Source organism: Rhineura floridana, chromosome 17 (assembly GCF_030035675.1).
Source record: "Rhineura floridana isolate rRhiFlo1 chromosome 17, rRhiFlo1.hap2, whole genome shotgun sequence".
Taxonomy (NCBI): Eukaryota; Metazoa; Chordata; class Lepidosauria; order Squamata; family Rhineuridae; genus Rhineura; species Rhineura floridana.
In genome coordinates, this window is record NC_084496.1 from 31330636 (window position 1) to 31351960 (window position 21325).

Genomic DNA, 21325 nt, shown 5'->3' on the forward strand with positions numbered 1-21325 from the left:
AATATGCAGAGTAACTCAGCGGTCTGAACTGTGTGCGCACCAGTGTGTGTATTTACTTTAGAAGCAGGCTTTTACCCTGCATTTAAATCAATGAGACTTAAGACTTAGTAAAATACGAAAAACCACTTTATTTATAGAAATACATGAAAAATTGAAATGGACTGCCTTCAAGTCGATCCTGACTTATGGCGACTCTATGAATAGGGTTTTCATGGTAAACGGTATTCAGAGAAGGTTTACCATTGCCTTCCTCTGAGGCTGAGAGGCAGTGACTGGCCCAAGGTCACCCAGTGAGCTTCATGGCTGTGTGGGGATTCGAACCCTGGTCTCCCAGGTCCCCCAGGTTTAACTAAGTTGGAGGTGCAATGCCCAGACGTGGGTAGTGCCCTCATGGCCGAAGAAAAAGAACAAAGGAAGGAGGGGCAGGTCAGCTTTGCTGAACATATCAGTTTACAATGGAAGGAAGTTAGGTAGAGAAGGGCACAGGTAAAGGTAGGCAAAGCTCTATCTCTATCTTCCTTCTGGAATACAAAAAAAACAAACAAACTGGAGTTGCTCTTGCCCCACTTCCAACATCCCTTCTCAACAACTGTTTGGTTCAGCCCATGAGGTTCATCTTGTTCCACAGCTTACAGTATCTGACAGTAATGCCTTCGTCAGAGCATCTGCAGTCACGTCTTCCATTGGACAATACTCCTTCTTGCATAGTCCTCTGCAGTAGGTATGAAATGGTGCTTCATGTCTCTGTGCTTGGTTTGTGAACTCACTCCTTCTGACTCCGTGAGTCTGAGGCATCCTTGGTTGTCTTCATGCATCATGACAGGCCCAGGTATAAATGTAAATGTACTGCCTTCAAGTCGATTCCAACTTATGGCGACCTTAGGGTTTTCATGAGGCTGAGAAGCAGTGACTGGCCCAAGGTCACCCAGCTTGGTCATAGTTTCATGGCTATGTGGGGATTCGAACCCTGATCTCCCAGGTCGTAGTCCAACACCTTAACCACTACACCACAATGGCTCAGCCCAGGTATAGAGACGCCTAAATCGTTAAACAGTTCAAGTAGCCATGTCAGCTGTCTTCTCGCTTCAGAAGCTGACATATACGCTGCTTCTGTGGAAGAGAGTGCCACAGTCTCTTGTTTCTTACTTTCCCAGCTGATCACTGAATCTCCATAGTAGAAGATGCTTCCACTGGTGGATTTTCAATCTGTAGTGTCTTCAGCCCAATCAGCATCTGCATATCCCACTAATCTGGGATCTCGGGTAGCCGCTAACTTCAGTTTCATGGTTGCAGTTCCCTTCAGATATCTCGCCACTCTCTTGATTGCTTCCCAGTCCTTTTTGGTTGGCGAGCTGGTTGTTCTGCACAGGTATCCCACTGCTACTGCCACATCTGGCCTGGTAACAGTGCGGATATATAGAAGTTTCTTGATGACTTGTTTGTAGCTCTCACGGTCTTCCCATGGTTGTTTGTTCTGGTCTGGTTTCAGGTATCCTACTTCCATCCGAGTAGGTGCTGGAAGGTCTGGTGGGTGTAGGTTCTCAAGAAGGTCTTGGATCTTTTGTCTTTGATTCAGCAAGAAGGATCCATCATCTTCTCTTTCAATTAGTATTCTGAGGTAGTGAGTGATCACCTAGGCACTTCACCAACCTCCTTGTTGAGATGATTCACTAGCTGTTGCTTGTCCAGTGGGTCTTGATAAGCCAACAGTAGATAATCCACATAAATCAGTAAGTCCATCTGTTGTTCCTGAATCTGCTGCACAGGCATGGCTCTGCTCTGCCTCGTACAAAGCCTCCTTTCAAGAGCATTTTGCTCAGTCTCTCATTCCAGGCTCTGGCAGCCTGTTTTAGTCCATAGGTGGATTTTTGAAGTTTACACACAAGGGTTTCTTTTCCTGGAACTTCAAACCCTGGTGGCTGTTGCATGTAGATTTCCTCTTCTTTTTCTCCTTGGAACAATGCTGTTTTTATATCCACATGCTCTACCTGCATTTTCTTGTTAGCAGCAACACTCAGAAGAGTTCTGAAAGTCTTGTGTTTGACTACAGGAGCAAATGTTTCATAGTCATCTTGTCCATACTTTTGAGAGTATCCTTTGGCTACTAGTCTTGCCTTGTGTCAGCATCCGACTTCCTTTTGAATACACACTCGCAGCCTACAGCTTTCCTTCCTTGAGGAAGCTTGGTCAGTGTCCAGGTTTTGTTCTTGTGTTCTTCCTTCCTGAGCACACCTGCTTTGGCCTCTTCCCTTAGCAGGGCAGCTGTGGGTGAGTGATCCTTCTGGACTTTCGGGGCTTCCTGCCGCATCCTGCCAGCATAATCCTACCCTTCCTCTGACTTTTGCCCGAGTGTGAATTTTAGGCCTCAGTACATGTCACCTTCTCAAAGGAACATAGGGAGCTGCTGTATAGTCAGATGATTGGTCCATCTAGCTCTGCATTTTCCACAGGTTTCCTGGCCCTAAGTGGAGATGCCAGGGGCTGGACCTGGGACCGTCTGCAAGCAAAGCAGCTGCTTGAGCTACAGCCCTCCTCAACTTAGAATCATAGAATAGAAGAGTTGGAAGGGGTCTATAAGTCCATCAAGTCCAACCCCCTGCTCAATGCAGGAATCCAAATCAAAGCATTCCTGACAGATGGCTGTCCAGCTGCCCCTTGAATGCCTCCAGTGTCGGAGAGCCCACTACCTCTCTAGGTCATAGGTGCCATTGCCATATGGCTTTAACATTTAGGAGGTTTTTCTTGATGTCCAGTCGAAATCTAGCTTCCTGCAACTTGAGCCCATTATTCTGTGTCCTGCACTCTGGGATGATTGAGAAGAGATCCCAGCCCTCCTCTGTGTGACAACCTTCCATGTACTTGAAGAGTGCTATCCTATCTCCCCTCAATCTTCTCTTCTCCAGGCTAAACACGCTCATGCCTTTTGACCCTTTGCTATGTACTTGGACGTGCTTCTGCACCTTTGGAGAATTGGCCCTGATCTTGCAAGGAACCACTGGAATCCCAGATCTGATCAGTTGCCCCAGACATAGGTGCCAAAACCAAATGCTGACACTCACACCTGGCTGCTGCCCCCTTTATTCCATCAATACACACGTAAGGAGGGGATGGAGAACAGAGCAGGCTGCTCTAATGAAGCTGCTGTCTCTTTAAGGCACATGCTGGCGGGCATAAGCAGCTTCAATTTCTTCACAGACAGCCCCAAAGAACTTCTCCCAAGAGAGCCTTATGTCATCAGTAAACTCTTTCCCCAGGAGATCTTGGAAGACACAGAGCATGGCCTGAAACAAAAACTGGGCAAGGGAAATGCCATTCAGGAGACAGTCTGAGATCCGGCCTTAATCACATCAAAGGTTTATTACAAACCTCCCTGTCTGAGCTTCAGGTCAAGATGGAATTACTCTGCAGATGAGAAGTCTTCCACTCCTGTTCCTATGCCCACCCCCTGCCATGCCGCGCCGCATCTTTGCCTCTGTCAAAGAAAATGGAGCTCCCCATTCTAACCACTAGGCTCTGTCTCCAGAAGTGACCATCAGCACTCCCCACAAATTACCTGCCTGTCAAAAGCAGCTCCTTCCATCTGAATGAAGCCTGCAAGGTATGGGCTCGGACATTGTAACCCAGAGTTCAGTCCCTTGGCAGGGGCAAAGACAGCAGGAAAGCTGTAGCTGGACTTAAGGTGAGGTACGCTGCTGAGGTGATCCACAGGAAACTCCCAGCATGGGGAGACTTCAGGCAAGAAACAACCCCTATCTGCCACAACCCTCTTTCTCCAAAAGGCAGACCGCTCGCTGCAGGAATGGGGAACTTCTGGCCTGTGGCTCTAACAAGGAGGCCCAGCTGGGCTCCAAGTGTGGTCCCTGAGGGCATTTTTCCCAAGCCACACCCCATCCTACACCTGTTGTGATATGTGCTGTCTGGTGTGGAGTGGGTAAGGACACAGCTGCAAAGCAAAGGAACCATCAGGAGCTTAAAGTGGCAAGCCAATGGTTTCTTTGCAAGCGGGCTTCCTGAGAGGATCAAGCAGCTGATTGGCCCAACAGTGACCTCTGCTGGGATTGAGTGCACTAGACAGTGCCCCATCAGGAAATTCTTCATGCAGCCCAGGAGTACTACTGGCGTAGCTGATTGGCACTGTGAGCAAGTCCCACATGGCCTTGTCACAGGTGCAATTTGGATTCAAAACTTGTCTGCAAACAGACATAGCAGGGTTTGCAGTGAGCCCCACTTAAGTTGTCAGCCAACGTCATTATGATGTTAGGTGACTGACGGTTTTGCCCACCAGTCAAAATGGCCTGCAGGGGACATCAGAATCTGGTCCACTGGCCAGAAAAGGTTCCCCACCCATGTCCTATTGGAACAGCTCCAGTTGCCCGAAGCCCAGGCAGTCAGCCCAGGCAGTCAGCCCAGGCAGTCAGCCCAGGCATTCAGGGCTGGCGATGGGTTTGCCTCCTCCAAAGTCAAAGCCCCACTCCCCCACTCATGAGCTGGGCCCCAATACCTGGAACATCCCCACAGGCACTTGGTGGATGTTCTTGTGGCTGTCAACCAGGCGCTCTAGCAACTTGTGGTCCTGTTTCCAGTTGTTCAAGTTTTCAATCAGCTGGTCAAGAGCAACCATGACCCTCCTGCCGTGAAAGCCCACCTCAGAATTCCTCAGCAGGTCACCTTCGGTTGGAACAGTCTTGAAATACTGCTTGCTTGCAGGGCAATCTGTAAAGAATCTGCATTGGGAACAAATGATGACTAGAAGCTCAGGGCCTGTATTTTGTGGGCTCCCCCCACCCATCCCCATTCCACGATGGCCCTTTTAACATTGCTATAGAAGGCTGCAGGGGGCAACATTTGGCCCCCTACCTGGCTCCCCCCGCCACCCACAAGCCTCTCTGTGCATGGCCGCAGCCAGTCTTGTCTCTACCCAGCTCTGCAGAGTTGGCTTTGTTCAGGCTTCTGACCCAAATGCACCCATGTTGTGTTCTCAGGAAGGTTCTTTGGCTGACTGACTGCCCCTTTTGCTCCCTCCCCCCATGGATTTGGTTTGGAGATTCTCCAACCTGTCAACCCCCCAAGGGTCTCAGATGCCAGGGAGTCTATACCACGGCTGCATAACCACAATGGCTCCATAGGCCTATTTTATGCTGGGCACTCTCGCCACTTTTGGGAGACACCCACTATCTTTCCTGCATTGTGTCCCTTTCTGCGTCTGAGATCAGTGCATGAATGACGTGCATTCTCAGCAGCATATCTTACCCAAGTAACATCCAAGGAGTCCTCAGCAGGCGGGGAGTGAAAAGGGCAGCAGAGCCCACATGGGGAACAGGGGAGGACTGGCCCTTTATCTACTGACTCTGCTTCTGAAAGTCATGCTGATAGTGCCAGCCGTTGGGCCAAAAACAGAGCATGAAGCCTACTTTGCTACATGCCCAGGAATCACCGCCCACTGGGCTCAGAGCTCCAGATCCAAAAGAAGAGCTCATATCGGTGCCCACAGATAGCTGGAGCACTTCCAAGAGCGGCATGAGCTGAAGGGTGTTGGATATCGATCTCATCCAGGGGTGCCCAGAGGGACACTCCCCAAGCAGATCTGAAAGCTGGAAAGAGAGGGGAGGGGGCACAAGTGAAGGGCAGGGGATCGAGGCTGTCCATCTTCTCCATCTATACGTCTGTCTCACAACCAAGGTCACACTACAATAGCCATGCACACAGCAGCTGCTTTTAGGAGACAGCAAGACTGTAAAAAAGATATAGAGAAGCCAGATTTGAAGAAATCACCCCTGCCAAACTGATCGTAGTGCCTCACCTTATTAAAATATGCCTGCCATTCTCTTCTGCATTGTCAAATACCCTTGTCCAAATGTCTCGGATGTACTGCCGATCTAACTCTGTCAGATCTACCATGGAGACTGAAAGCGGCAGCCTAGAGAGGGGACAAGCAGACAAGCTAGATGTCATGGCCTTGGAAGAGACTCCATCTTCTGGGCTCTGGGACATACACTGAGTGAAAGCACCCCTTCCTTAATAGGGCTCTTCCTAAGAGTACAGGCCTAGAAAGCCAGCCATTTCCTTGCTAGGTACAGGATGCCAACTCAGAGAAGGCAACAAGCAAGGAGTGGCAGCCAAGACCAAGAGCTCTAGACTCTGGAGAATCCTTTGGATCTAGAGGCAGAAAAGCTGCTGGTTCCTGCTGCAATTCCAATTACAGTTCAGGCCAGGTTATGAGGCTGAATCAATCTTGGCCACCCTGATAATGATCTTTATTGAAAGAACAGGAGGCGTGCAACCCTGTTACTCTTACTTGAACTCTCAGATGCTTTTGCCTGAATTGGGTCTGTGAAACGGGCACTTGTTTTACTGTGGTTCTGGTCCTATCTCCAGGACTGGTTTCAGAAAACAGCACTGGGCAGTTTGTCTTTTGGCCCCTTGATAGTTGTGCTGTGAGGTGCCACAGTGCATGATCTTGTCCCCAATGCTGTTTAACATCTATATGAAGCTGCTGGGAGTGGTCATTGGGTGATTTGTGGCAAGGAGTCATCAGTATGCCAATGATACCCTGCTCCATTTTACTGTAATATCTGAATCAGGAGAAGCTGTGCAAGTCCTGGACCAATGCCTGGACTTGATGGTGGGCTGGAAGAGGGCCAATAAGTTGGCTCTGAATCCTGGCAAGGTGCAGTGGCTGGGTGGTCCCCGAGATTGGATAATTGGTTAATTGCCTGCTTTGGATGAAGTAGCAGATGTGTAGTCTGGAGGTGTTCCTGGATCTACCTCTATTGCTAGAGGCTCAGGTGACCTCAGTGGCTAGGAGTGTTTTCACCAGCTTCAGCTGGTAAGGCAGCTAAGGCTGTTTCTAGAACCACTGTCATCCATGCACTGGTAACTTCCAAACTGCAGCTAGTGCAAAATGCAGTGACTCGACTTCTCACTGGTGCAGAATATTGCCAGCATATTATGCTCCTGGTGAAAGAATTGCACCAATTGCCAATTAGCTACCAGGCTAGGTTGCAGGTGCTGGTATTGGTGGAATGGTGCCCTATACAGGACAGAATACCTAAAACATTGTTTCACCCCCTACATACCCAAGTGATCGCTGCATTCTGCGAGAGGGCATCCTGCAGTACCATCCTATCAAGAGGTCTGTTCTGCATGATGTCGGGATTGGGCCTTTAGTATGGCAGCACCTACCCTTCGGAATTTCCTCCCGCTGCTTATCAGATTCACCTTTGCGCTTGCTAAGGAAGTTCTTCTTTCAACAAGCCTTCTGAATGGAGATCTTTATCCCAGTTGATATCTCGACTGGATCTGAATTGATTTTATCTATGTGCTGTTATTGTTTTAATCTGTTTATATATATAAGTGCTTTTTAAAAATAATATATATACAATTGATTGTATTTAACTGTTTTATATGTTTTTACTATATTATAAATCACTTTGGGATGCCTCATGGAAACAATTCACAAATGAAATAAATTATCATTGCAGAGCTACGGAGTCCCAAGGAATGCGTGTAATTCAACTGTCACCACAGCTCAAAAATGTTTCAGAACTGGAAAAAGCAATGGAAAGGGCAATGGGTATAATCAATGGGCTGGAGCAGCTTCCCTAATAGGAAAGACTGCAATGCTTGAGTCTTTTTAGTTTAGAAAAAATGTAAGTAATATGGAAATATAAAAAAGTATGGTGGAGAGTGGGCAGAGTTTTTTTCTCTCTTCCACAATAAGCTACTGACTGGCCATAGATTCAGAAGAGATAAAAAATCTTCTTTACACAATGCAGGAATTGTGAAATTTGCTGCCAGAAGATGCGGTGATCATCACTGGCTACCGCGGCTGTAAAAGGCGTTAAGACAAATTAATGGAGAAATGCTACCAGCAGTTGCAGGCCATAAAGTCTAAACGAAGCCTTCATGTGCAGAAGCAGTCTACCTGAGAGTACCACATTCTGTGTAGGGACAGCAAAGGAGGGCTGTTGCCTTCTGGCCCTCTGCTCCGGCCCATTTGCAGGCAGCATGTGGAAGTGGATGGACTGATCCCACAAGGTTCTTCTTCACACATCCCAACATGCCCAAAGAGCGCCACCGCTCTGGCTCTGCCTCCTCTCCCGCGAGTGGCATTTGCCTTTCGGGGGCCAAGGCCAACACAATGCGCCCTGCCAGGGGACCTGCCGCTGCAGCTGGAGGGCCGCTGGCCGCGCACCCGCGTGCTGCCCCTTCCCCCCCCCCGGGCCCAGCTCGGCCCCTGCCCCCGCACTCACCCCACCGTGTTCCTGGCACTAGCGCCACCGAAGGCAGCCATGGCTCCTGCCGGGGCCGGCGGGCGCGCAGGGGCTCTCCGACGAGGCCGCCGCCGCCTCGGAACCTCCTGAGCACAACGGACTCCTGTGGCGGTTGGGCTGGCAGTTTGCCCCACGAGGCCCCTTGGCCTATCATCCCCGTGCGGGCGAATGCCTCCCGGGGGCGCCCGTGAAGGGCAGGGGGGGCTGCGGGGGCGAGAGAGGGCCCAGCCGGGCGCCCCCGCTCCGCCACAAGGGCTCCAGGGCTGGGCCCGCGCCCCTCGTCCGGCATGGCCCGGCGCCCACTGCACCGCCCACAGGGCTCACTCCCGGGCACCACCCGGGCACTCCTCTCCGGGGCCGGGCCGGGCGCCTTCCCTTTCAGACGGAACCAAGAGGCGTGTGGGGCGGGCGCGTCACTTCAGGGGCAGGTCACGTGGCGATGCTGTCGTCTGAACGGCGCTTCACGCGCGGAGCGGGCGAGTCAGGCTGGCTTCGCAGGGAGGAGACGAGGACCGGCCCGCCGGTCGCTACGCCGTACTGGGGGACTCCCAGAGGCGGTGACGCCGGGGGGGCGGCGAGGAGTGCTCTCGCGCCCGGGCGGCGGCGGGGATGCACCGCCCAGCTCGAGGATTCAGGAGCCCCCTCCCCGCTCCACAGAGCTCGGACACCCGCCCCACCCCCTCGATGTATCTGCGTCGGATGCGCCGGGCAGCGCCTCGGGCCACTTCTCCTCTGTTGCCCCCGGGGGTGGGCTGCACCTCCTGCCCTGGCTGCCCTGCCCCTAGCGCTGCCGAGGCGGCTACGCGGCTGCCCCAGGTCCCTCGCTCGCGCTGGGGAGGAGCCGAGTCGTGCACCGGCCGGCCACCTCCCCTCCGCAACCTCCCTCCCTCGCGGGCGTCCCCCGTGACGTCACCGCCCCGGCCAGGGGGGTCAGTCCAGTAGAGTGAGCGGCTTCCTCAAGAGGACTTGCGATGGCGGCGGCGGCGGCGGCGGCAGGAGCTGCTCCTGCGTAACCGCTGACGAGGCTGCCGGTTTCTCCTGGCCCCGGGCACTGCCGCCGCCGCCGCCGCCGCCGCGATGGTTCAGATGGCGCCCTGCCCGTTCCTGCTGCTTCTCCTTCTGCTGGCCCCCGCAGCCCCGTCGTTGTCCGCCGAGGAGAAGCGGCGCAGCAGTAGCAGCGGCCGAGGCCCCGAGGGTGAGCCCCCTCCGCTTTGTCTGAGGGCGGGCCGGCCGGCTCCCTCCTTCCTCCCCTCTCTCCTCTCTTTCGCGGCCGTCTTGGAGCCGCAGTGCGGAGGGGAAGAAGACACTCTGCACATGACTAGAGGCGCGCGGCTCCTGGGCTCAGCGGCGGGGGGACCGCGCAGAGGAGGCTGTCCCTCATCGGAAAGGGAAGCGACTTAGTGCTAGTAGTGGAGGTGGTGGGCCATTGCTCCTCCTGGTCCAGGCCAGCCTTTATCGGCAGGGCACCCTAAGTGCACCGGCCACTCACCGAGAGGCGAGTGCAGCGGCTGCCCATAAGGCATTGACTTTTCTTCCCTTAAAGAGTCGCCGAAGTTTGAGCCTTCCAGAATTCACTGGGAGGGGACAGGGCAGGCAGGAGAGTGTGGATGCCCAATTAAAGAAACCCGCTGGGTGTTTAGTGCAAGGTCCCAGGCCATCTCTGTGGGCAGCCAGTGCTGCCCCTCTTCAGATTCTCTCTCTCTCTGTGCCAGTTTGCTGTTAACACCAGACACTGCTGACCTTGTGTCTGGTGTTAAAAGCCAGCGCTGATGTTGCTTTGAAAAAGTCCCCGGTCCCATGGTGTGGTGAGAACACCCTTGTGTAGGTCCCAAACAGCCAGTTAGGTAGAAGGATCTTGGCCCTCCATGATTTCACCCCCTGGCTCCAGCCCCTGCTGGGTTCCCCTGTGGGGTTCTTGCACGGTTTGCATATGGTGCCACAATGGCCAGCAGCCTCCCTGGTTCGCCATGAAAGGGAAGGCTGGCTCTTGCTTTGGGGAGAGGAGAGGCTGTAATCCAAAAAGAACCACTGCAGGGATGTTTTCGCCTTGTCACACCCATTACACAGATGTCACCCTCTGTGGAAGGGTGCTGCTGCAACACCCATATTCCCTCTTGCCACCCTGCCCCTTTCCCTTTAATTTCCTGTTCTCTGCCTTGCCCTTGTGCTGTTGGGTGAGAACAGGTGAGTGGGTGGGAGGGGGTTTCTTTCCGCCCTCTTCCTCATCTGCCACGTGGCTGAAGGGGCCAGATGAGTGTTTCATGGTTGAGCTGGTCAGGCAGGCTGTCATCCAGGCCCTGCTCCTAGCCAGCTTTTCAGCATTCCCTCTCTGTGTGTGTATGTGGGGTGTGTGTGTGTGTGTGGGGTGAGCTCACTTCCCTGCTTATGCTTGTGCCCATGGGGATGTTTCCACCACCCACGTATCCCAGACTTCCAGTAGGGGTCTTTCCCAGCCCTGTTATCAGGGACCCTTGATTAGAAGTGCTGTGCTGTGGGTTGAACTCAGGCCTCTGTTGGTGAGCTGGGTTTTTTTTCGTCGTAGCTTCTGTCACTGGGATCTTCCTTGCTCCCAACTTCCGGCCACTTTTGTTTCAGGGCTGATCTTCTTGTGTGTCCAGAGGGCATTGTGGTGGTTGGGCTCCGGGCTGCTTGTGCTGGATACGGGTGGTGCTTTTGTCTTGGTGCACCCCATGTTGTTCCAACCATTGTTTGCCAGTCGCTGTGGGTGCGTGTTCGGCAAACAGGCAGCTGTCAGCCCTGGTTCCTGAAGGCCCGGCCCATGGGTTTGCCACCTCGGCCCTTTCAGGAAATGCCAGTCTGCTGTGCCAAAGTCCACAACTGAGCTGGTAATCTCTCACTCGATGGAGTAGCCTCCTGGCAAGAGCTGTGCACCCTGATGACCTCCTCTCCTAACCTTCCCTTGACCTTTCTGGAGGAAAATGTCTGTCAATGTCTTGGTAGCTGCTTCTGAATGGGAAGGCTCTTGATCCAGAGCAGGGGTCTTCTCGCAGACAGAAGCTTACAAGGTGTGTCAGCAAGCATAAACAAACATCACTTTCCTTGCCTGAAGGTCAAAGAGGAATCTGTGGCTCAGCGCCAACCCTCTAGGAATTCACTGTAGAAAGCAAAGGCATTTTGCAACACCACCTCCTTCCATAGCGTGAGACTTGAACCCCTGTTGTGTGCTTGGGTGGGAAGCCTTGTCGCTCCTCCACTAGTAGAGGACAGCACCTGCCCAATGCCGGTGGATTTAGAGCTCTTTTCTTTGACTCCCGCTGACCGGCTGTCCTCTCTCCTCTCCTCTCAGAGCTGGCCTTTGTTACGGAGTATTTCTCTCAGAGTTCTCAGAAGCTCTCTTTCTACAGCTGGTATGGGAATGCCAGGCTCTTCCGCTTCCGCGTGCCCGAGGACACCATCCAGCTGCGCTGGCTCCTGCAGGCATCCAAGGGAAAAGGCCCTGAGTGTGGCAGCATGCAGGTCATCATGTGTGTATCTCCTGGCTCCTCTCCATCTGTGCGCACACTCACGGGCATGTGTACCCCCCACCCCCCAAATACCTTGCTGGGCTGGCATGGGAGGTCCAACCTGTGTGCTGCTCCTGACTTTGTACCTGGCCAGAGGTTGTTTTTCACAGGGCTCTGGTGGTGGCAGGGGTGTTGACCTGTGTGTTACCTGCTGTCTTCCAGCCATTTCCGCTATGGTGCTCCTCCTGTAATCAACCCGCTGGGCACGCCATTTCCTACAAATGCAAGTGTGCATCTCTCCTACAATCGGACCTTGACTCTGGCAACTGCTCTGCAGAACAGCACCTTTGTCAACCTCACAGGCCCTGCTGCAGGCGATTGGTTCATTGCCGCGCACCTGCCTGAAGCCCCAGGCAAGATTGAGGTGAAGGTGAGAGCAGGCAGCCCCTTCTGTTGGAGTCTTTGGTGTAGGGAAAAGGAGCCTGCAGTTCCCTTGAGTGTCTGGACTCTTCCTTTACTGTACTCAATGTGGCCATTGTATTTGGGATAGGTAAGGGGCAGGAGCATCCCGCTCTGCCCTGGGCTGCAGGTGGCGCCCTCTTGCCAGCTGAGATGGGACAGGAGGGTTTCCTGAGCAATGACTTGTCCCTACCTCCTTGCAGGGGATCTTCAGGGCATGCACCTATCTCTTCCAGTCTGACATGTTTGTGCTGCGTGCTGTTGATGCGTCAGTTCTTGAGCCCAACACTACCATGCAGCAGATAATTGCCTGGCCGGCTAGGCCCCTTCATGCCAAGTGAGTAGAAGCTGGGGAGAGAGTGTGCCTAGTTAGTGTCCTCCCGATCCCACAGAGCACTGGGCATTTGCCACCTGTATAGCCTGCTGCCCTGGGGTCATTTGGGAGGAAAGGCAAGACATAAATTTAAATAATAAGTGTAATAATAGGGGGCCAGCCATGAGGAATGCATGTCGGTTCTGGCTGGTGCCCCAGTGGGCTCTCCCACCAGCCGCTTCACACCTCCCTCCTTCCCCGCATAGGATCTTTGTCCCTGAATACACTGCCACGCTGCACTTTAAGCTGGGGAGCTGCAGGGTGAACACTTCTACCACCTGCGCTGTGCGTGTCACATTGGGCTCTTTCACGCTGTCTCCCTCCTCCCAGAAGGTGCTCAACTGCACGGGGGCCTGCAGCCTCCTCCTGGAATCCCCACCATGGGAGAGGTGGCTGCCAATCACAGTGGAGAGCCTCAGTGGTCCTGGTGCCAGTGTTTCCTTCGAGATGATGGCCTCCTTCACAGGTGTGAGCTAGCTGTGGGGAGGGGAGGGTGAGAGGAGGGCAAACCCCTGTTGAGGATGCAACCCTGTTGGCTCCTCAAAGTCCTGCAAACACTCTCTTTCTCCCCCCCCCAAGAGTATTTGCTATGGGTGCCTCCACAGTGAGTCAGGTAGCTGCTACTGCTGGGCCACCTTGCGGTGCAGCATTCCTGTGCTGAGACTCCTGCTAACGTTGCGCCATGTCCTTTGCAGTGTGCAAGCCAGGGGGTGCTGGCTCTTTTCTTAGCTTCTACCAGAGCCTGAACCGAAGCCAGGAGACACCCTTGCTGGGAGGAAAGCCCAATGTCACGCTGCTTCCAGTGGCTGGGCCTCATGATGCATTTGGCCAAGGCAGCCTGTGCCTGCGTGGCCAGCCAGTCGTCCGTGAGGACCTGGACGTGGCGTCTGTGCATTTCCGGGTCCTTGGTGAGTCCGACGTGCCTGTCCAGGCAGAGCCTCCAGCCTTGCTTCTCTTTAACCTGAACTCGGGCATGGACAGTGGGGGGACCCTCGTGCTGACTCTGGTGCTCAACCAGGTAAGCAGGACCCTAGCTGCCCCTCTTGGGGCACTGCAGCCTGCCTGATGGTGGGGAGTTGCTGGCTTTCCTGGCCCAGAGTGTCTTGGGCATGCAGCGCAGGAGAACAGCTTCCTGCCTGCTTCTGGTTTTGTTGTTGCAGAGCTCCTCAGGCCTTGGGAACGCTACTGTGTGGGCCTGCTTGAGTGCCACCTCCCCTGTGCTGTCACCGAATGCCACGAGGGGCTGCAGCACAGGTACGTGCCAGAGCAGCTTACATTCGCCCGCAGCTGTTGTGTTCTGTTGGAAGTGCAAGGAGCTGCTCTTTGTTTGTAGCGCCTGAGTCCTGGGGCCGTGCAGGTGGGATGGAGGGATGCTGTTTCCCACATCAGGTCCTGATAGTTTCTGATTAGATTCAAGGACTAAGGGAAGGACTTTCTTCCCCACCCGCTCCTTGCCCCGCAGCTTTTTCCCAAGGCTATATGCTGAATGTGTCCACGATCTCCATGGAAGCCTCGCTCAACATCCCATACCCAGAGTCTGAAAACTGGTTCCTCTCCCTGCAACTCGTCTGTCCAGAGAACTCTGGGTGAGTCCTGCAGCTCTCTTGCCACCAGCCTTGTGTACTGGGCTGTCTACCCTCTCGTGTGGGCCCCCACCTGGCTTTTAGTTGGTGCCAGGTTGGCTTGAAATGGCCTCCAGTGATGCCCTCTGGGAGCCATCAGGGCTGTGCTTCCTTGGGACACGTTTGTTGCACCAGCTCTTCCCCTCTCTCTCTCTCTCTCTCTCTCTCTCTCTCTCTCTCTCGCTGCAGGGAATGTGACAAAGCCCAGGCGCAGGTGTCTGTCCTTGCCTACCTCACTCCCTGCTTTGATGACTGTGGGACGTATGGACAGTGCAGTCTCCTGAGGCGCTATGGTTACCTCTATGCTGGATGCAGCTGCAAAGCTGGTGAGGATTTCTCTGGGCTGGTTTTTGCCACGCTGCCACAGGCCAGGATGTCGCCCCTTGCCTCCTTCACTTTGCCTCCGGTTTCTTTACCAGGAAGTGCTACCCTGGCCTAAACTCGCACCTATTTGCCCAGCCCCGCTCACTGGTCCCCCACCCTCCGCTCGCAGTGCCTCAGGAGAATGCCTGCATGCACCCATGCCCAAAGTGCTTTGCACACCAATGAACTCAATTTAAAATTAGCCTAATTGAGGGGCCGTTCTGGTGGCTGCCTTCACGATGTGATGAGTCTCACCTGACGCTCTCCAGAGCTGCATGGGATGCCCCCTTCCCCACCTGGGGGCGGAGGCTGCCTGGGTACATTTGGCCTTGATGTTCTGGGGTGATGCGCATGGCAGGTCGTCCATTCTTCTCTTTCCCCGTTTGGCAGGCTGGAGCGGCTGGAGCTGCACAGACGACAGCAAAGCCCAGTCTGTTGGCCTCCAGACGCTGGCCACTCTCCTGCTCACCCTCAGTAACCTGCTCTTCCTGCCTGCGATCGCTGTTGCTCTGTATCACTACCACCTGGCCGAGGCCTCTGTCTATATCTTCACCATGTTCTTCTCCACAGTAGGCCCTTGCTTCCTCCTCATTGGGGCATGATTGGGCAGGAATCCAGCCTCCTTTTAGGGGTGGGACAAGGACTGAGTCAGCCCCTTCTCACTGATGCAAGGCCAGCCAGCCAGCCAGCCCCCCAGCCAGCCCCCCAGCCAGCCCCCTAGCCAGCCCCCCAGCCAGCCCCCCATGTCTCTGCCTGCATTTGCTGCCTCCCATTTCAGGGACAGGAGACTTCCCCATTGTTCTGTCAATAGGACAGGAATGAGGGCAGCTCTTCTGCAGCTGTGGAAGAGAGGGCTCCTGGATCCTGGCTCAGGGTGCCCCTCGCACCATGTGGCCTCTCCAGGCTGTCTTATTTGCTGCAGACAGGTGGAGTCATCCTAACGGTTGCTGCGTTGGCTCTCGTGGGCTCCTGGGATCTCTGTGGTGGAAAGAGTGGTGCTTCAGGCTCTGGGGCCAAAGAGGGCCTTGCCATGCCATGCTGGTGAAGTGAAGCTGCCTGCAGCTGGTTTGGGAAAGGTTTGCTGGCTGTGGGTGGCGTGTCTGCTGACTGGTTTTCTCTTCCATCTGCGGCTGTAGTTCTACCATGCCTGCGACCAGCCTGGCGTTGCTGTGCTGTGCATCATGGACTATGACACGCTGCAGTTCTGTGACTTCTTGGGCTCTGTTGTCTCTATCTGGGTGACCATTCTGTGCATGGCCCGAGTCAAGAAGATCTTGAAATATGTATGTTTGGGGAGCTGCTTTGGGGAATGTCAGGAAAGAGTGCAAAAGGGGGTTGTGCCTGTGGGACATGGAGAGGGGCTTATTAACCATCTTGCTGTTTGCAGTGAGCCGCTTTCAAGCCAAGATAGGCACAGTTCTGAGTTCATACCTTAACCAAAGCCAGCATAACTTCTCCTGTGGCTTGAAGCTCTTAATAAAACAAAGCAAATGTAAATAAAGTGCATGAATCACAGTCCCTGCCAATGTTTGCTCAGGGGAACTTGCTGGTTTCCACCCTAGTGTTGCCAGGTGGATTGAGAGCTGGAATTGGGCCAGGGAGCAGGCAGGCTTCTTGCTGGGTGCCCTGGGCAAGGTGCAGTTTCTCACTGTAAATAGGGGTATTGATGAGCTTCCTCACAGGGTGGTTCAGAGAGTACAGATACCAGATACCAGCAATGTAATTAAATATCCAAAAGCCAGCAAGGGGTGGACCTGCATGAGAACTCAAGGCACCATTTGGTAGAAAGGCAGAATGCAGATTTAACACATGAACTAGGGCAGAGAGGTTTTGTGAATCAGACTGCCTGTCTTTGCCTTGGCCATCTTGTAGTGATGCCAGCAGGTGAGCTGGAAAAGCCAGCTCTGCCCTCCACGTCTGAGTCTAAGGAGTTTCTGAGGGCAGCCTCTGTCATCTTCCTTTGTCATCTTGCCCACTGCAGGTCCTCTGTGTGCTGGGGACCCTGGTCATTGCAATGTCACTGCAGTTGGATCGCAGAGGGGTTTGGAACATGTTGGGACCTTGCTTCTTTGCCCTCCTCATCATGATCACTGCTTGGGTAGGTGGCTGATGCCTGGGCACCATCTCTTACTGACCCCGCGTGGATCAAGACTTCAGTGTTTCCGGGCTCAGGTTGTAGCTTTTAACAGTGAGGTGTTTGGAATCTGTAGCAGGCATTTACTTGAGGATGTCTCTTTTTTATTTTTTTGTAATCCATCATGAGCTTTCGGAATGTAGCGTGTTGAAGACTATAAATAAGGACAGCTTGAGTCAGAGGAGGTTTAACACCAGATTGACCCATCTGACTTCCCTGTAAGCCTTGGGATGTGGCGTCCTTGAGCGTGGGTGGAGCCCTCAGGGAGACGCCATCCTTGGCCATGCTTTGCACTGGTATGCTTCTCTCACTCCGACTGGGACAGCCAGTAACCCTGACCTCCTCCTGCAGGTTTATCGTGGAGTGACCAGGCACCATTGCTACCCCCCTTCCTGGAAGCGCTGGACCTTCTTTATCTTCCCTGGCATCAGCCTCGCTCTGGTAGCCATGGTGGTGTATGCCTTCTTGGAAACCAACGAGAACTACTACTACACCCACAGCATCTGGCACATCTTGGTAGCCAGCAGTGTGGCTTTCCTGCTCCCACCAGGAGACAAGCACAAGAATCCATGGGCCTGGTCTCGCAAACTGCTTTGCCGCTACCAGATCTGCAAGAACGACCGGGAAGAACTCTATGCAGTGACATGATGGAGCGAGTGGGGACTGATGCATGTGGAGTTCCTCCCTCGAGGGCCCCCTTCAAGCTTGTATGTCTGATCGCCAGCTGCATTTCCTGTTGCCACTTGATTGTGCAGGAAGAAGGCAAGAATATCTAGCTGGCTGGATGAAAAACAGGGAGCTGAGCAGTTCAAGATACAGGGCAGGGGAGGCTTGCTAGTTTTCATCCTAATCTGAGGGGAGACTGTCCACTCATGAAGCGGGTCTGTTCTGGAGCGCTCTCTTTGGAGGGAACCAGTCATGTTTCTGGAGTTTTCAGAAGCATCGTGATCACCTGCACTGCAGCCTAGAAATTGTGTGACTGAGAAATGCATTGATGACCAGGAAACAGGTCATTCTGCAGTCCTGTGAGCTGGAGTTGAGTGCTACTTGGGGGTTTGTAGGGTGGTGATTGATCCTACGAAATGAGGTTGGTGTGTAGTTCTTGGTAGCCTCACCATGCTAATGTGGGAACAATATGTGTTGTGTTTCTTTGCCATCACTCCCCTGAGCACAGTGTGCGCAGGGCACTTTTTCAAACATGTGGAAGATGGGAGGGAGTGTGGATGATAAAACACAAGACTGCAAAATTAGATGACCCAGGAGCATACCTGGGCTGGAAAGGCAGGAGAGGCACCCTACTGTCCATGGCTGAAGAAACTCAGTATTGCTCAGGGAGGTCCCGGGTCTCTCTGTAGTTGGCTCTGTCCTGAACAGCTGCCTGTATAAAGTGCTTAGTTGGAATGACCCAGTTCTGTGGGAGCCCTTGAATAAACAATGGGTTTTAACTGAGCCTATGCCATACTTATGGGTGGCCTGCCACTCGCTGCCAGGTGTGAGATGGACAGGGCGTCTGGCTGCTGCGCATACTGCACTGTTGAAGGGTCACCTTGTGGCACTGTTGCCACTGGCTGTGTGTGCATCCAGCCAGCTTGTTCCAGTTTCATCAACTGCTGGTGGGCTGGCCTTGGACTTGGGTGTGAACAGGAAGGCCCTGTGCTTGCACCTCTCTCTTCACCAGACCCAATACCTTTGTTTTCCACTGCCTGCTGCATTTCTTTCTACCAGAGTATCCTCCAAATGACCACTTTCGGGCAACTCCCCCTATTTTGGGGAGACGCAATTAATGTAGCAGCTCTCAGCCTATGCATTTACAATAGGATTGGGCACAATTTCTAGTGCTCATAGCAGCTAAATGACACCCACCTCTTCTGCCTTTGTAGCCTTGGAACTCGTGTTCCTTGGCTACAGGTGTGAGAGAGTCTGGCACTATTTGCTATTCTGATTTCTGGCTCTTGCTTTGGTTGCCCTCAGGCAAATGCAGTCTGCATTGCTGGGCCAGGATAGCACATTTTAAAACCTTTTGCAGCTGCAGACACATAGGGAGGAGCTAGAAACTCAGAGAGTTCTTTTAGCACAATAACACACACATCTATAAGATCCTTAATCTGGGATTTTTTTTTCTAATCACCGCAGGGAATTGAGGGAACTCTAATCTTATATAGGAAAATTGTTGTTGTTGATTACCTCAGAAAAAACTCCAGCAACTACAGTTCACAAAGTTCTCTTAGTATCTTGTTCCCTTTGTTGTTTATGTCATGCTTTGAATTTTTAAAAGGTTAACTGAATTGTTATTTTGTTCAATTAAAAGTCTTGCACACTGTGGTCTCTTTGCCCTCAGTGCTTATTTCCTGTACTGTAATAAAAAGAGCAGGGAGCATGTGTGGCTTCCTTTGGAGTGGAGCCAGGGCCCTCCATCCCATAGCAAGTCCTCTGGTGTTGGCTGGTTGGACCTGGAAATGCTGTCCTCTGGGGATCGGTTGCCTGCCTGCCTGCGTCACCTTGCAGCCAGTTGAGTGTTCTGCCCCTCCATTTCTGTTGGAAGAGCCAACTTGGCTTTGCCACCTTGGACCCTTTTCGATGTTCAGCCAGTCCCAGCTTGTGTTGCTGAGGCAGAGGGTGCTGCCCTTTCCCACCCATGGCCAGACATGTCCTGTAGGGGCTGTTTCCCTGCAGTGTGCAGCTGCTCCACTTGCAGACATTCCACCTCCTGAGCAGAGGCTGGTTGGGGCAGGGGTCTTGTTTCCTAACTATAGTTAATGATTTCATTTCCTGTTTCAGCCCTTTTTAAGTGAATTAAGAAATCCATAATTAGCCTAGCTGTGACATGGCATTGGCATGTACCTTCCTGGTCAATGGAGACATTCCTGCTCTTTTCAACACTGACTTTATTTTGTACCATTGTTTTCTTAGAATTATATTTTATTGACTTTTCATACAACACTGTACAACATCTTAAAAGCAAAACCAGTCCCCCCACGCCCTAGCTCTGATGTGTGGGACCTTTGGCCCTCCAGATGTTGCCAAACTACAGCTCCCATCCCCCCAAGCAAGCATGGCTCATGGCTAGGGATTATGGAAGTTGCAGTTCAGCAACATTTGGAAGGCCAAAGGTCCCCCACACCTGTCCCAGGGGATGTCACGTATTTTAAATTTTATCTAATTAACTTCCTCCACATCCAATTCAACCACTCTGCGAAACATTTCAAGTTTTAAAAAGTTTTTCAATGTTTAAAAATAGTGCTGCCCGGATAGCGAAGTTCGGGGGGGGGTAAGAGTGGATTACAACAGCCCTGCGGTGTAGTCCGCTATAAGGATTGCAGGTCCCAGGGTGGGGGGTGTCATGGTAACCTCTTCTTTGGATTTTGAACCCCAAGATGTGTTATGATTCCTAAGAACCAAGGTTCCTCTTGTAAGTAACAAAACCCTCTAGATGAGTCTCCAGCACTCTCTTGTGTTATGGGAGAGACAATTATTATAAAAAAGAGCCAGCAAGAACAACCATGAATAATACAACTCTATTTTATTTATCTATCCCTGATACAGAAAATACTCTCCCTAAGAATGATTAAAAGAGCATTGACCAGGTCTTACAATATGAAAGTATACTTTGCCAAGCCTGGGTCTCGATCTTGCAACCAAGTTAGAAAGCGAGCACCCTTACAGTCTTAAGCTCCTTATATACTCTTCTACCCTGTCTAAAAGCCACCTCAACATAATAACTTGTCACTACATAGTGCTAATTATATTCTTATAAAAAGTGGTTAATAAGACATTGGTTTCTTTACCTAGTAAACCATCAAACCACTAAGATTAAAAAGGTTCTGTTCCTTAAAGTGTGGTCAAGCAGTTGTCATTCAAAGTTCATCTTGCGGTTCCTGCACAAAGCTAGCATAATACAAAACCAGCCGTTTCCTGCTTTTCTAAAAAGTTGCTACCTCAAGCTGGACCACATTATTTCCTGTTAGATCTAGAGTTTCTGAAGCTGTTTTTTACGTTTAACACGTCAACCCTGGGGGCGGGGTGGGGCTAGGGTGGAGATGACAGTCTGGTTCAGTTAAAGGTCATGCCTGAGGTCTGATATGCTCCTGCTATGTATCTAGACATTCCAGAGCTAGGATTTGTATTGGGGAGAATCACAATAGTTCCTGGGGCGTGTCTGTTTAATCCATGCCCGCATCTCTGATCTTTTTATTGGCTTATTTGCAGAGCTTGGAAAAGTTACTTTTTTGAACTACCATCAGCCCAATCCACTGGCCGTGCTGGGTGGGGCTGATGGGAGTTGTAGTTCAAAAAAAGTAAATTTTCCAAGCTCTGCTTATTTGTCAAAGCAGGCCAAGTTCCAGACATATTTTTGCCACTCTCCCCTGACAGGTGCAGGTATGAACTTCCAGCCCAAAGGCGCCTCCCCTAAGCAGGGCGCGGTGAGGGCCGGGCGACATGCGCACTCGCGCCTGCCAGCCAGCCGGCCCAAGCGGTCAGCTGACTCTGAGGGAGTCCAAGGGGCTGCTTGGGAATAGCTCCGCCTCCCGCCACCATGGTAACGGCATAGGGGCGGGGCTGAGGCCATGGGGCCCTGAATCGCCGCTTTCTGTAGGCCACGCCCGCGGCAGCGTTTGCTCCAATGACAAGGAAGCAGG

The 21325-nt window shown here is 52.6% G+C and overlaps 2 protein-coding genes across 4 annotated transcripts; one reads left to right on the plus strand and one right to left on the minus strand.

Moving 5' to 3' along the window:
- Positions 1-130: 130 nt before the first annotated feature.
- On the minus strand, positions 131-9315 carry LOC133371693 (cytoglobin-2-like). 2 transcript variants are annotated; one of them, XM_061599361.1, is made up of 4 exons: positions 8253-9315; positions 5801-5917; positions 4502-4724; positions 131-3293 (listed from the first exon to the last, which is right to left on the minus strand). In XM_061599361.1, the coding sequence occupies exons 1-4, from the start codon at positions 8291-8293 to the stop codon at positions 3150-3152; spliced, it is 525 nt and encodes a 174-aa protein (XP_061455345.1). In that variant the 5' UTR covers positions 8294-9315; the 3' UTR covers positions 131-3149. The 2 variants fall into 2 exon arrangements, with proteins under 2 accessions (XP_061455345.1, XP_061455347.1); XM_061599363.1 differs by lacking the exon at positions 8253-9315 and adding an exon at positions 7219-8202.
- PGAP6 (post-GPI attachment to proteins 6) lies at positions 9269-19010 on the plus strand. Of its 2 annotated transcripts, none has more exons than XM_061599359.1 (13): positions 9269-9468; positions 11581-11758; positions 11960-12167; positions 12400-12533; positions 12776-13035; positions 13265-13587; positions 13730-13823; positions 14032-14155; positions 14381-14517; positions 14945-15123; positions 15691-15837; positions 16536-16652; positions 17040-19010. In XM_061599359.1, exons 1-13 carry the CDS (start codon positions 9351-9353, stop codon positions 17334-17336), a joined length of 2316 nt encoding a protein of 771 aa, XP_061455343.1. In that variant the 5' UTR covers positions 9269-9350; the 3' UTR covers positions 17337-19010. The 2 variants fall into 2 exon arrangements, with proteins under 2 accessions (XP_061455343.1, XP_061455344.1); XM_061599360.1 differs by having other exon boundaries at positions 12433-12533.
- Positions 19011-21325: the final 2315 nt, after the last annotated feature.

What these genes read in the sequence shown, in the direction of transcription:
- PGAP6 (XM_061599359.1), top strand. Translation starts at nt 9,351, where the DNA reads ATGGTTCAGATGGCGCCCTGCCCGTTCCTGCTGCTTCTCCTTCTGCTG. An exon ending in GGCAGCATGCAGGTCATCAT is followed by an intron (nt 11,759 to 11,959) that starts GTGTGTATCTCC and finishes GCTGTCTTCCAG; the next exon opens with CCATTTCCGCTATGGTGCTC. An exon ending in GTCTGTCCAGAGAACTCTGG is followed by an intron (nt 14,156 to 14,380) that starts GTGAGTCCTGCA and finishes CTCTCGCTGCAG; the next exon opens with GGAATGTGACAAAGCCCAGG.
- LOC133371693 (XM_061599361.1), bottom strand. Translation starts at nt 8,293, where the DNA reads ATGGCTGCCTTCGGTGGCGCTAGTGCCAGGAACACGGTGGG. An exon ending in AGTGCCAGGAACACGGTGGG is followed by an intron (nt 5,918 to 8,252) that starts GTGAGTGCGGGG and finishes TCCCCTCTCTAG; the next exon opens with GCTGCCGCTTTCAGTCTCCA. An exon ending in GGCAGGCATATTTTAATAAG is followed by an intron (nt 4,725 to 5,800) that starts GTGAGGCACTAC and finishes TTCCCAATGCAG; the next exon opens with ATTCTTTACAGATTGCCCTG.